This window comes from Vipera ursinii (genome assembly GCF_947247035.1).
Source record: "Vipera ursinii genome assembly, chromosome: 1".
Lineage (NCBI taxonomy): Eukaryota > Metazoa > Chordata > Lepidosauria > Squamata > Viperidae > Vipera > Vipera ursinii.
Genome location: NC_139512.1, coordinates 320,642,691 through 320,658,532, shown reverse-complemented (window position 1 = coordinate 320,658,532; position 15,842 = coordinate 320,642,691). Strand labels below are relative to the sequence as shown.

The 15,842-nt window shown below is 36.7% G+C and overlaps 1 protein-coding gene across 1 annotated transcript in view; it reads right to left on the bottom strand.

The window, feature by feature from the left end:
• Positions 1-1,682: 1,682 nt before the first annotated feature.
• The window catches only part of ABHD12 (abhydrolase domain containing 12, lysophospholipase), a 41,819-nt gene continuing 27,659 nt past the window's right edge, over positions 1,683-15,842 (bottom strand). The window contains exons 7-13 of the mRNA XM_083350683.1: positions 12,668-12,797; positions 11,122-11,159; positions 10,223-10,302; positions 6,826-6,908; positions 5,459-5,537; positions 4,111-4,238; positions 1,683-3,484 (exon numbers count right to left, since the gene is read on the bottom strand). Coding sequence (XP_083206809.1) covers positions 3,442-3,484; positions 4,111-4,238; positions 5,459-5,537; positions 6,826-6,908; positions 10,223-10,302; positions 11,122-11,159; positions 12,668-12,797 — 581 coding nt within the window. The 3' untranslated portion in view covers positions 1,683-3,441. The remainder of the gene's footprint in view (positions 3,485-4,110; positions 4,239-5,458; positions 5,538-6,825; positions 6,909-10,222; positions 10,303-11,121; positions 11,160-12,667; positions 12,798-15,842) is intronic.

The window sequence follows — 15,842 nt, the reverse complement described above, 5'->3', positions numbered from 1 at the left end:
GAAAAATGATTAAAGTCATAGACAGCAATCTAAATAATTTAACGTCTCAAAGCATACAGAAATCTCCTATTCCATTCATATTGGAAATTCAATTTTTTAGAATTTCCCTGAACTCAAGCAAATAATCTGATCCAAATGTAATCTCACTGAATGTGCAAAATTAGTCAAAGAAAAATTGTCAAGTTGTTGGCCACAATGTAACTCGCAAATTAAATAGTATATTTCCTCTGACAAAAATTGAAATAATGAAATGTGCTCCTATATTAGCCCAGAGCACCTCACATATAGAATTCTGTGAGTAAATATGTGCTCATATGCACATGTCTACAGTTGCTTGGTTCCTGATCAATATGTGACTATTTTAAGTTCTTTCTGACAATTTCCTGGATATAAGCATAAATGCCAGCAGTCCGTGATTTATACTAAACAAAACAAAGCTATCTCCAAAAGAAGTCAAAATCATTTTTTTATTAAAACTACACACTGTTTTAGATAAACATTTCCATTTCAATGCATGTTACTGGCCTAACAATTGAAACGTGTCAGAACAAATAGCACTGTACATGCTTTGGAATATAGTTTTTGTTGCACTGGCAGTTGACATTGCCACATTAGTCTGTATTTTATCAATACTAAAGTAAGTAACAGCAGGAGCAGTGCTACACAGAATATTATCTTGGCTTGCTCAAAAGAGCTGAAATAGCATTTTTGCCTTTCTTAAATGCAATAATCCTAAACATGAGAAGGGGAGAAAAGATTAAATTTTATATGGCACAATTCTTTTGCAAGTTATTGTGAATCAAAACTGGTAAGATTACTTAACTGCAGGAAGTCTCAATGCAAAGAACAAGCAAATATTTGCAGAATGAATCTGTAATTTGTTCAATACATGCCAAAATAGTAATATATAGACAATATTAGTAAATAATACCCGCTATATCTTTCAGACTAAAAAACTATTCTGAACATCAGTCCCTAGTCTATTGTGTCCAATATTGAATGTTTAAGACATGAATATTTCAGGGCCGACTTCACAAGAAGGGGGGTCACTGGAAAGCAATCTGCTTATGCCCACCAAACACACTGGCTCATACTTCCTTTGCTTTAATTGCTCACCATGCTATGCCTGCATTGATTTTTGTTAGCAAAACTAAGTATGTGCAAATAGCAAAATATCAGCCATCTCTAGCCTCCTCCCTAACATATAGCCTCTTCCATTCTTAGTTAATATAGAACTGAAGTCCCAACATACATGGAAGATTTCCAAATTGAAGAAGACTGACCTAAATGAACATCCATGCTATCATTTTTGTCATAAGTGAGAGATTTTAGAAATCTCAAAAATGGATTTTGGTAATCACATGGCAGTGTTTGGATGATCATGTCCCAGCTTAATAAACAAAGTTACGCTGGAATGTTATGCATTCATGAACAATCAACTTTGTTCCTCCTTCATGTGTTCAAATCAACAAGTAAACCACAGCCTCTTACAACATCCCAATTGGGAATCAGTGCTAATGGTGTCTAACAAGATAGGATATAGAATCCATCTTTAAACAATGGTTTCCTAGTTCATCTTGTTTGAAACATACTAGCCATAGTTTCTCAACCCAACTATGGTTCACTGAAATTTCTGGCTTCTTTCATCCCTCATAAAAAGCAAAACATTTATGTGCATGTGGGAGGATTATACATATCTTTATTTATTAAAGCCATGAAATACTTCAGATTTTATTTGGAAGAAGTGGTATGGAATGTATAGCACTGCAAATGTAGCCCCAGTCTTCAACATGTATGCTTCCAGGAGCATATGGTGACAGCAGAAACCTCCCTTGCAAAACTCGTAGAGGCCTTAACATATCACCTATTTCTAATCAAAAGGGAAGCAATGCATTGCATTGCTGTTGATTAAGCCAAAACTAGGATAAGGGACTAGGTTTTCATAAAATACAAGAATTGGTCAGTCTCAAAAGCAGTACATGAAAGTCAAATTCTGTATTTGTTAAAGCTAGTTATTACATTGTCTGCTCAATTCAGTACAGAAAGTATAATTTTATTGTAATAAAAGAAAAACATTCTCTATTCACACCTTGTGTTAATTGAAGGGAACATTTAAAGCCAGTAAGATAGATTTCATACATCTCAGGTTTTAATAATACACATAGCAAACTAAAACCAACCTTCAGTTTTTACATTAAAAAGGAATCAGAGATGAAGTATTGTTAACACAAGAATGTGTCACTTTCAATACCTTTGGTTGACTTGGGTGATATTTCAGCATTCCATGGTGAATTCTGTATGAATAATTTCCCTGCTGAGAATTCAGAATGATTCCCAAAGAAAATGCACATCAAAAGAAATCAAAGGGTTAATTTATTTCCCTTATATTTTAAAAGGAAACTTTTGACCACCTCTAGTATACCTGAGCATTTTGGAGGAAATGGTTAGGCTGGGATGTCTGAAGAATCACAATTATTTAAAATGGTATCATTTTTTTTCACTCCCAAAGTGCTTTTATTTCTCTCTATGATTAGAAGAGACTGGAAGACATCTTTACCACAGTGAAAACACACATTCTCCCATGAGTCTAAACTTAAAGACATCTGTTAACAGAAAAGTTACTTCAAACAACTTCCAAGGATAATTTTAATTAATATGATGTATTTCATTTAAAGGATATGCACATAAAAAATGGTTTGAAAAGTAGAGGCATGTCTGTAAACAGAGGTATAATAAAGGTTTTTGTATATTTCTTGTCTGGGAGAGTTGAAAGGAAAGCAATAAAGGGAAAAATGACCACTATTACATTATAATTGTTAAACAGGCACATTTTTTTAAAAAAAAAGTGAGCCATCCTTCAATTCATTCCTGTAATGTAGTCTTGTCTAACTGTTCGTCTCTGGTTTCTAAAATTAATTTAAAATCTACATTATCTTCTACAACCAACAGGAGAAAAATATACCTTGCCAAACTAAATTCTAGAAGAGAACCTGCAACTCAAATAAAACAGAGATAGCACTGAAAAGTTGTAAGAATTACATTTTTGCAGATAACTATAGTCCAGCTATGTTGAGTGCAAGTTCTTTTGTTTTGTAAAGAGTTGCTGTAACAATCGGACACAATATTGTGAGAATGTTTATAATTTCTGGGAGAAAGCGGGGGGGGGGGGGGGGAGTGGGTTTACAAAGTCTTTATTGTGCTTCAACTTAATTGTTCCAACATTTTGCTTCCTCATTCTTTAGAGGGGAAAAAAAGACACAGAAGCCAATTATATTCATTCTTCATATCTACTGTCCCAGAACTTGGGAATTTAAGGTATCTTTTAGAACTGAAGCCAGAATCAGTGGCATATCCAGTGCTTGGGTTTCAATAATAGCAGGCATTTTTTCTTTCTCTTTTTCAAAGATGGTATGATCTTAAGTGTGTACCATGTTTCAGTCATCAGTGATGATGATGATGATGTGCAGATTTTCCCAGGAATTCCCTAAGAAGGAAAAAAAACAGTTGTTTATTGTGTCAAATATTTTGCTATTTTAGGTTCATGTATTTCCTCTTCTCCCCATGCCTGTCAGCATATAACAACTATTTACTTTCCTGGATGGCTCAATAGTAGGTTTTTTTTAATGCTGTGAGAAGAGGAATGCTTATCAAATCTGTGATCTGATCTTTTAACAGTAAACTCCTGTAGGAGTTATTTGCCTTTATATAGCCGGGGGGACCCTGGGACATACAGAATGCACTCTGGGGGGAAAAAAACCAGGGTCTACATCTAGCAAATAAAAATAAAAGATCAGATACTTCATCTTGACACTAAAAGTTCAGAGATTGTTCCCAAGAGATTGACTTGCTCTAAGACAAAAATATGATATAAACTGACAACTCACAAGAAGAGAAGCTCACACACAAACATTTCTACTACTTCTAAACATTCACATTGTAAAAACAATGTCAAAAGATTCCACAGTATCTCTCTTTTATATGCCTGTAATACAAATTCCAAAACCATTGGGAAAATTACTCTTCAGATGTGACAGACTACATTAGCTAGAATTGCCGACCAGCTCATCCCAGACTAATATTATGTGACATATGAATTACCCCTTCAATTACCGTAATATTCGAGGTAGCTCTGGGCTCTTGTAGATGTATTTATGCCTATATCCTAGCTCTTTGTGAAATGGAACAAACTGTACTTTGTAATCACGAAAGTTCCGAGATGGGGCAGCAATGTTGTATAACTGTAAAGATATTTAAAAGCAAATGTTTTCACCATATTAAAATTAAATACAAGATAGTACAGTTAATTCCCAGTTCAAGAACAAATTCTATTTTCAAGGTCTATTCAACTATTAAGTTGAATTTGTATGTAACCTGGAACAGTACTATTATATAATACTGTATAAACAGTACTGTGTAATTAAGTTAAACCATTGTATATTTAACTTGAATTTTGCTACTATAAACTCCATTCTCAATTATGGGTCACCCTAAAACCACGGTGTTCTTAACCTGGGGGACTTGCTGTACTGTACAAGTCTTTGGACCTAAGAAGTTCAACAGAACTGGTAATTACAGAAAAAGGGTCCCTTAGCATTCATCAAAATGGCACTAATGCACTGTTATAATGAAAATACGTTTTGATTATGTTTTAATGGTTCCACTTTTAATTGTTAGTTCATTATTTTTTCTTTACTGTGTATGCAGCTCACATATGAGAGATCTGTGGCTACATAAATATGATAAACAGACCAATCATCCTGGCCAAAGGCCATGGAATGATGAGAATTACTGTCTAATATGTATGACTGACACTAAGTTGAAACTAAAATTCAAATTTTCTCTTGTATAAATTGTCCTGACTTTTCATTCTGTGGTACACAAAGAATCTTTTTGATTGCACTATCTTAACTGTTACAGGACAGCTGTCAGCTCCCATTTCACCAATTCCAACAATGATGACTAAAACCAAGTCATGGCAATAATTCCAAATTACAGAAGAATGTATTTCACATTCTTCTCTGATACCCCCTCTGTTGAAGACACTATATACCATCTCATTCTCAGCAATTTAAAGGCTACTGTGCAGAGATGGAAAATGACAGACAAGGCTGCAGCTCTGGATCTTAGAATAAGAAGGAGCAGAAGGATTATCAAGGAGGAACATAGAGATCTGTTCCATGCTTTTCTAATTCATCTAGGATGACTGATACTTGAATGAAAACACACTTTAAAAGTAGCTTCCTTGACAATATAAAAGGAGAGTAAGACACAGTTAAGCTATCTGTCTCCATCAACACTCTCTGAAAATGCATTTCTTCCAATAGCAGCAGTCAAGGTTTGATATATTGATTCGCCCCACATAAATTAAATTGCAATTATTCAAGCCCGGATACTATTCTAACTCTTTCAGGATATTTATAAAGTTATGATGGGGCAAGAGTTAAAAATGAAGCAGCACCTTTTTTCCAAGATGAAATGGAACCACAGGGTCATCTTCAGCATGAAGAATAAGCAGAGAGCATGAAATGTGCTTCACACTGTAAAGACAGCACACACCAAACAATTAATCGGGTATATTTTAAATATATGAACAAAACTATGAATTATCTACTACTTTATTCAAGGTTAACTGTTGGAAAGTTCACAATCACAGAATCTTATGCTTTTGTACATTATTTTATTACACTGTTTTGAGGATTTGGAAAAATAAGTACTTTCGCAATAGTCTTCCAATGCAGATTATTTGCATTTGTGCAATTACATTCATGAAAAAATGGCTAAAATAAAATCTGCTGTCCAATTAAAAATGGAATAGGTGAAAGAATACAAATCTTAATTTTCCAAAGAAACCAAACGCTGTATTTCTGTTAGACCAGGGCTTTTCAACCTTTTCACACATTGTACCACTTTTAGAATATGGCAACATCCGAGTACCACCAGTCACCTAGCAAGGTGTCAAAAACTTGATGACCAAAAAAAAAAAAGGAAAAAAGTGATGAAGTACAGGTAGTCCTTGACTTACAACAGTTCGCTTAACTGTTCGAAGTTACAATGGCACTGAAAAAATTGCCCCCCAAGCCACAGCTGAGCAAGACACCTGCCCGCCTGCCCTCTTCCTCCTGTAGGAGGTTTTCATTGTTGTGAGCATTTCTGTTGAGGATTGGCAGTGGGGGTGGGGTGGGGGGAATGTGGTGTTTGGTTTTTATTTCCCTCCCTCTGCTGGGTGGCTGCAGCAGGTTTTGGTCACTTCACATGACCCTGGGACACTGTGACCGTCATAAATATGAATCAGTTGCCAAGCATCTGAATGTAAATCACAAGACCCTGGAGATGCTGCAACATTCCAGCTGATCGGCGTTTCTTCTGGGCTCAGCAGAAGCACCAGGATCAATGCCAAGCTCCACCTGGAGCCTGGCGCTTCCGCTGAGCCCTGACAGCCCTGCAGCTCCAGCTATCTCTCACTCAGGCTTGTGCAATGCTGCCACCAGTTCAGCCCATTCCCCTCCCCCGCTACTTTTCTAGGATGTCGTGTACCACCTGCCAGATGCCAATGTACGACAGGTGGTACCCGTACCACTGGTTGAAAAGCCCTCTGTTAAACAGAATGTTTTACTTTGTTACAATGAACTGTTCACTTTTTTTTGGAAAAAAGTACAATTTCCTGAGGCCAAGATAGCTGAACAGGAAAAGTAGGGGTAGGTTCATCCATGGCGCAATAATTCTGTGAAAACCTTTCAGAATAACAGGTTGTTTTTTTTCCTGTCACTGAAAACCTCAAATTGCAAGTGGTGGAGGAGGGAGTCAATAGATATTTTATTTACTTACTTCTCATCATTGGCAAACTTTATTCCACTTGATGTGATTGGGTCAAGGAAAAACCAGTCAAATCCCGGGAAATATCTATATATCTGGAAAAAGTATGCAAGATGTCACAGGCAAATTTTCTATTTATGGCACAGGTATATAGGAGTATAAGAACTGTAATTGAAGAATTCATAGACACAATTTGTGTCTTTAGTCACACATTTTTCATGCCTTGTTTATATCCCAATTTCACCATAGGTAGTCCTCACTTAATGATCCTAAATTGGGTCCAAAATTTCTGTTGCTAGGTGAAAAAGTTGTTAGATAAAACATCATATGACTGTACCACATAAGCAATGGTAGTCCTGATAGTCTGCAGTCATTACCTGAGGCCTTGTGCTTCTCCTGTCCTGCTGCCTCCTTCCTGGCCTGGTCTAGCAAGCTTCCTTTGGCAGGAAGGGTCTGCTGCCCTGCCATGCTCACCTTAGCTTCTAATTCCCATCATCTTGGCCTTTTTGTGTGCCCAGGACTCCACCACCACCACCTAGCCCCATGGCCCTTCACCAACTCTAGCTGATCTCAACCATCTTCTTTCTCTGCTGCTGACAAGGTGTGCCCAGCCGCAAGGTATTACAGTGGCCTTGCAAGGAAGAAGATGGCGAAGGTGAGCTGGAGGCACCAGGAGGCTGCAGGGATAGCGGAGTGCAGGACAGAGGAGTGCAAGGAGGAGTGCAAAGTGGTGAGGGCAGCAGGGACTCTGGAGTGCAGGGCAGCCAATAAGGCAGATCGGAAAAATAAGTGGGGGAGGGGGTTGAAAAGCATGCTGCAGTCATTGTGGTGGCTTGCAAAGTGCCCAAATTTTGATCACACGAGCACAAGGGTGTTGTAATGATTGCAACTTTGATGACTAGTCATAACTGTCATTCATTCAGTGCTCTTGTAAATATGAACAGTCACTGAACAAATGGTTACTAAGTAAAGATTCCCTGTACTGCAATACACTCTACATCGGCTCACTTTGCAAAGTGTCTGGAAGCTAAATTGCTAAAATATGTCTATTAGTTTACTAACTAATGCTAATGGTAACAAATGCATAACACTGAGTTCACTTGATACCCATGTTTAACTCTTTGAACCGACTGTCAACTACTTTCTGGACAATTTAATTATGTGATGCTATTATATGGGCTAAAAGATTTAGGCCTGATAATGTGATGTGGCCATTTCTGCCATTATAAACCTGTACAAATATTTTAAGATCTACAGAATAGCCCTTTCTCAAGATACCCACACTTGCTGAGGCCTATCTATCAGGCTAAATTGGTTCTTTACATTTGGACCCTATTCTTCCACCTTTAGGAGAGCGGTTAAGGTACATTCCTTTAGCAACAACTTCGCACATAAACTGAATTATAGTGATACTAAAACAAAGAAACATAATAATGTATCTTATTGTAGGATACTTGGTGCTCTCTAAGCTTAGTTGCTTTCTTGAAGATGTTTCATTACCAAACTAGGTAACATCATCATGCAATGTATCCTACTGATATAAATACTGTATATAGCTGCTCTGTCAAATAATTCAGGAGAATATATAATTTAAAAATAAGTACATACAGTAAACGTTATATGAAACATATTTTTACAAAAGTACGGTATTTTCAAAAGTCTATATCAACATTTTGATTTTATGTTATTTCATTAGAGAGGCCCACATTTCTTGAGATTACCTGGCCTGAAGGGAGGGGCAGGAATTCTTATTCTATTTTTTGTGCTTGTGTTGCAAGTGGTAGAACTGGACTGACCTTAGCAGGGTCAAGCCTATTTACTACTTGGAAATAAGCTTCTAAGAAATATCAGGACTGTAGCTGGGACTTTTGTTTATAAAGAAAAACACATTATGGAAGATGGTAGTGGCAAAGCACTTCCATAGTACTACTAAGGAAACTTTGGATGTATCCTTGAAATTACCAAGAGTTAAGTTGGATTTGAAGATGATTTTACTCTCCTGTAGTAGAGAAAAGAAACATTTCTTGGGATCATATTGGGTCCTTGAGTGCAAAGGGAGGAGGAAAAAGGGAGGAAAGATTACAACTCTTTCTTCTAAAATTAGGATTAAATACATTATCTTTATCAGGGGATTCATTCTATTGTAGTGTAAAAAAGCTTTTTCATCTAAGTGTTGATAAAATAAAACTTGTACTTTTTGAAAACTGACCAGTCTGATATGAAGAGGCAGCTTTCCCTTCTACATTTTAGTTCTACTCTGTCTGATCACTGTTATACTTTCACAGTACTCCTTTTTCACACTTTCATTAGCATAGAGCAGTAATTCATTATAAAATGGAAAAAGAACGTTAAATAGAAATATGCACTTCGTCCAACTAGTCCAGAGGTGGAACTAGTAATCTAATGATTACGTCAGAGACGGTTTTTAAATAGCACCAGTATTCCAATGATGTTAGTATTGAACTTACAGCACCTCTATTTTCAGCAGAGTCCTTACAAGGTGCTGCACTAAAAGATGCATTTTAGTTTCTGGTGAACTATGAGGTTAGGATTAGCTAATGTTTCAAAGTTTATTCAAAAGTTATTCAAAGTATAAAGTAACAGTCACTTCCAACTTCTGGAATGTACATTTATTTATTTTATTTTAATCCCATTTATATCCCGCCCTTCTCTGAAGACTCAGGGCGGCTTACAATTTAAGCACAAATCAATGTGCTTAGCAATAGCCTTCATTCTATGTATATGCCTACTTATTAGGGCTTTCGCCCCCCCCCCCAGCGGCATTATTACAAAGTCAGCTTATTGCCCCCAACAATCTGGGTCCTCATTTTACCTACCTCGGAAGGATGGAAGGCTGAGTCAACCTTGAGCCTGGTGGGATGCGAACCTGCACTAATTGCAGGCAGCTGGTGTTACTTAAGGAGGCATTAGCCCACTGCTCCACCAAGGCTGTATCTGAGAAGATACACTTCACCATTAGCCCACTGCTCCACCAAGAATGTATCTGCAACTCCTTTAATACTTATTCTTTCTGGCTATGAATTTATAAAATATAAAATGTAAAAATATCGAAGCGTATTTCCAGAGGGTTAATGCTTACATATATTCTTACACTCCTTTCTAAATGACCTCATTCCAAAAAAGGCCAATTACCTGGAACTACACTATCAGAAATCTCACACAGATTATTATTTTTTTTGCTGGATATACTCATTTCATACATGGAACGATTTCAGTCTTTTTGAGCTGGAAAACCTCCTGGAAGAGGAAACAATACTTTGCACATATGGGGGAAAAATGAAACAAAAAATCTTGATATGTATTGCTTATTGGATATGTTGGGAATTCTCAAGAAAACCTAAATAAGATAATATAAGATGGGAATTTTAGCATGTAAATCTGTACTTACCACTGAAAAGGGGTGACTTTTTGCTTCTTCACGTATGTTTGTAAAAGGTGATTCTAGTATCAAGGCATCTGGGGGAGTTTCTGAAAAATATAGAGCATTGTCCATTTCAGCCAAAGTATTGGTACATCCCTACAAGAATATGTTTTGCATCTACCTTGAAGGACATATAAGTAGTGTGGAGGAATGCAAATCCAAAGTTGGAACTACACATAGAGGTATAATCGCAAGAAGACTTTCAGGTGTTCAAAAATATGCCATTATTTTCGATTTACATCTGGATGAAACAGTATGTATCATTACAACATTCTTAAAGCCACTTAGACAAACTACCAAATGAATAAACTCTGGCTTAGAGTTCAGAAGGAGTGTGAAATCCTGAACTCTGATAGCATTTAAAAACCTCTAAAATAAAATGTCACAGGCTGAACAACTGCACTTATCTTTTGAAGATACAAATGCAGTATGTTAACTTCTCTGCCAGATTTAAAAATTGTTAGCCAAATCCATACATCACAGAAGAGCTGAGCAAAGAGGCTTTTTGCAGCTGGTAAGAACTACTACAGCCTCCAGAGAACTTCAAACATTATCAAACTACATATGAGAGAAGAATCCTATGAAATGTATAACAAGAAAATAATTACATTATGTTAATCAAATTTAAATAAAACATTCATTTTTCTGGTCTCCTCTTTCAATGCCACACCTATCAACAGTCAAGTGTGAGACTTGGCCTGCAAAAAACTACACACCATAATGGAGTCAATGTCACTCTGACATTTTAATAAAAAGGCAGTTTTACTGCTAAATACTGACCTATTTAAACTTTTCTCAAAGACAAGAGAAAATATGGTTGATATGAAATGCTCTTTGATAACATCATGTAGAAAAAGTTACCTTACCTCTTTCACAAAGACGTCTTACTAGATTGGTTGCAACTCTAGAAGCAAAACAGAGTTAAATGTCGATTACAGAGAGCTCTCACCTAGTTCTCTTCTTAAACCTTCTTTATAACTCTACTTAATTTATCTTATCTCCTACTTTGAAAAACATATCATAAAACATTATGGTTTGATACATCACTTCACCATAAGAAGGCAGCAATGAGTGATGGAATTCTGGAACGTTTAATATGAGGACATGGCATAAATAACACCTCTATCTCTCTAATCTAAATTTTAAAAAGTACCGTATATTCTATTCATGGATCGCTAATAAAACACAATTCATCAGATCAGTTTCACAAATTGCTCCAGTAGAAATTAAAGTAGTAAACAGTAAACTGCTGCCCATCAGTTGTAATGCAATGTATAACCTCAAATCTAAGGTGCCTGAATGATACTAGTCTTTTATTTGTCAATCTAAAGAAGCATTTGCGTAACTCTAAATGCTTATGACTTCCTCTTATCTTAAAACTAAAATGCTTTGGATTCCAAGTTCTTCTCAGTGGACCCAAACTGAATATGGGATATTTATATTGTCAAAGTAATTTTGATAAATTTCCTGCAGCTCTGTTTTGCAACCCCAACCTACTTTTTTGGAGCTCATGCATTGCACTAATAAAGAAAAAAGAAAAGAAGAGAAAAACCCCTTGATTGGAGTCTTTTTGTGAATGGAAAGGTCTTTCTATATATTGAAAGGCAACTTATGTCCAACCTCCCAGAGGGAGGGGGGCACCCAACACATTTATCACTAAATAACACAATAAGAAACCACTACATATGGGATACTTAATCTAAAACCTAAATCTTTATAAAGGGGTATTTACTGATTACATTTCTTATTTCTATTTTTAATGGGCATAGTTCCATAGAAGTGGCTCTATCTCCTCTCTTTAAAATGGAAAAAAAAACAATTTGCATATTCTTCCATTTAAACTCTAAAAAAATCAATTTCCTCCAGCCGTTTGGCCTCCTTTGACTACTAACAACAATGAAGTTTTGAATTTACTGGGGTCTTTGGCAGCATATGCACTGAGAACGGAGTTCAAGCATGTGTAATAGAAAAGACAATAGCTACAGCACATGCAAGTCTAAGCTCGTTAGGAAAAGTTATAGCAACAGCATTTAGCAATAGCACTTACTTATATACTGCTTCACAGAACTCTCTAACTGGTTTACAGAATCAGCATATTGCCCCCAACAATATGGGTCTAATTTTACTAACCTCAGAAGAATGGAAGGCTGAATAAGCAAAAGGTTACTGATATCAGCAAAGATATAGCTTTCATTAATGTCTTTCAAGTAAAGACATTAATGGGAAGATCAATCTACAGAGGTACAAAATATTCCAAAAGTATTCAGTTGACTCTGTCATAATCCACTTTTCTATGATAGGAACATTTTGTGTGGAGTCTTGGGGATATTTTCGCCAGCAGAATGTAAACCTTAAATGATGCCACTAATATTCTAAAATTCTGCTTAGATCATCTGAAAAATACATGTTTACCCAGTGCCCAAGGAGTGTCCCCATATATAAACTGGATTGTCTCCACTTCTTGCTTTTATCCAGTCAAATACATGAAGAGCATCATAGGTCATCCCACTTTCTGAGGGAGTGCCTATAGAGTCTCCCCATCCTGAAAGAGATAAAAATAAATATTCCAAGAATCATACTTTAAGCTGCTAATCAAAATACAGGATTTGGTTTCATTTTTCAATTAAGACCAAAGAACACAATGAGTCAGGACATGGGAAATGAATAGGTAAATTCTCAATTACATTTCATTTTCTTGGAACAGGCTAAAATACACAGTAAAATAAAATGGGGTTGACATAATGTAGAAACTAAAGTTGTACCAGGCCTATTCAACTGGATTCTAGTATGCCTTTAAATGTTCAAGGAGAATTTCTGACTGATAAGACTGTTTTGCTAATGGATCTGAGTGGGACAATTTCTTTTACATAATCTTAAAATTACAGTAAAAACTTCTTGAGAGTTTCCCTATCTCCAAATAGATTTTAAGAATTCTTGGAGGGGGGGGAGTGCAATTACAGGAGAATTTTTCTGCATTTAAAAACTACCATATAAAAACAAACTCAGTTACCTGCCAGCTATGCTGGTTCTAGTTCCATCGGACCTAAAGCATCTTGGAATTCTCAGGATCCCAATTCTTACAATTCTCTTCCCAACACACACACACACACACACACTCAGCTAAGACTGCTGAATAGGAATTGTGGGAGTTGCCATCTCAACACATCTAAAAAGTGTCAGGCTGCGGGGAGTCACATGAAAAAGATGACCTTCAATTGGAGCAAAATTTCTTGGGATATCTGCTTTTCAATCATTGAGGCTGAGTATGCTAGTAAAGTTATGCTTAAAATTCTACAAGCTAGACTCCAGCAGTATGTGGATCGAGAACTACCAGAAGTACAGGCAGGATTTCGAAGAGGCAGAGGAACTAGAGATCAAATAGCCAACATACGCTGGATCATGGAGAAAGCTAGAGAGTTCCAGAAAAACATCTACTTCTGCTTCATTGACTATGCTAAAGCCTTTGATTGTGTGGATCATAACAAACTGTGGCAAGTCCTTAAAGAGATGGGCATACCAGACCATCTTATTCGTCTCTTGAGAAACCTATATGTGGGCCAAGAAGCAACAGTGAGAACTGGACACGGAACCACTGATTGGTTCAAAATTGGGAAAGGAGTCCGGCAAGGCTGTATACTATCGCCCGGCCTATTTAACTTATATGCAGAGCACATCATGAGAAAGGCAGGGCTAGATGAATCAAAAGCTGGAATTAAGATTGCCGGAAGAAACATCAACAACCTAAGATATGCAGATGATACCACTCTAATGGCAGAAAGTGAAGAGGAACTAAAGAGCCTCTTGTTGCGAGTGAAGAAGGAGAGTGCAAAACTTGGGTTGAAACTAAACATTAAGAAAACCAAGATCATGGCATTTGGCCCTCTCAATTCCTGGCAAATAGATGGGGAAGAAATGGAGGTAGTGACAGATTTTATTTTCCTGGGCTCCAAGATTACTGCAGATGGGGACTGTAGCCAAGAAATTAAAAGACGCTTGTTCCTTGGGAGGAAAGCCATGGCAAATCTAAACAGCACACTAAAAAGCAGAAACATCACCCTGTCAACAAAAGTGCGTATAGTCAAGGCTATGGTCTTCCCAGTTGCAATGTATGGCAGTGAAAGCTGGACCATAAGAAAGGCTGAGCGCCAAAGAATTGAAGCCTTTGAACTATGGTGCTGGAGAAGACTCCTGCGAGTCCCTTGGACTGCAAGGCGTTCAAACCGGTCAGTCCTAGAGGAGATCAACCCTGACTGCTCTTTAGAAGGCCAGATCCTGAAGCTAAAACTCAAATACTTTGGCCACCTAATGAGGAGGAAGGACTCACTGGAGAAGAGCCTAATGCTGGGAAAGATTGAGGGCAATAGAAGAAGGGGATGACAGAGAATGAGGTGGCTGGATGGAGTCACTGAAGCAGTAGGCGTAAGCTTAAATGGACTCCAGAAGATGGTAGAAGACAGGAAGGCCTGGAGGAACATTGTCCACAGGGTCGCGATGGGTCGGACACGACTTCGCAACTAACAACAACAATGAGAAATGGAACTGACTTAAAAGCTGAACTAAAATAAAAAAACTTTATCTTGTGAAAACTGCAAAGATAATTGAAAGTTCATAATAAACTTTTTTTAAATGAAGTACTGCTCAAGAAAATTACACTTGAAATAGACTGTTTGTCCCTCTGTGGTCTGATTCTTCCTGGCAGAAAAAAATGTTCAACAATATGTAGCAAATGCCCTATTTTAGGAACCAGATGCCTCCTATGCTACTTTTTAATATTCAAGCCTACATGTTTTTAGGAAATCTAAAATTATCTTCTGTTTAAGCAGTAGTGAGTTTCACTCGTTAGCAGATTGAGTACATCTGGCTTGTATCCATACAAAACAGCAGGGTTGTTGTTGTTATTGTTGTTAGCTGATTTAATTTCAGAAAGGCAAGCCATACTGCATGAAGAACTTTAATGCGTCTAGAAATTGTGGAAATGTATATATTTACAACTGTTTGTTGTACTGTTCAGCTCACAATAGTTCCTTATCTCACCAAAGATACTGCTGAAGTCATTCAAGTAAAGTTGTCATTAAACATTAATGGGAAGATCAATTTTTGGAAGTATAAAATATTCCCAAAGTATTCAGTCAAAATGTATTAGAGAAACTAAGATTTTTAAAGGGTTGGCACAGGATTCACTGCTTACTAAGTAGTTTGAATAACTGTTTGAAAAAAACTAATTAGGTACAAGCAAAAAATATTATTTTTAAGTGTTTTCAAGCATGAACAATCTATGGAGTGTGAACAATCTATGGAGTGTGAAACTGCTGCTGTGCTATTGAATGGACTGTTTCAACCATTCTGGAGTGTTTTTTGCTGAGAGCAGAACTCTTCTGCATTCAAAAAGTTTAGGCTCAGAATTTCTTGTTTCACATTCAAAACAGCAGCTTCAAAATAGATTATTTTGTAATTTTTTTTCATTTGAGATCCAACATTTTGCATACTGTTAACTAAACAATTCATTTGTAAATATTCTGTAATACTTTTATAATTTAGTTACTATTAATTTATAAAAATGGGGAATTATTGAGTATTAACAGACCAC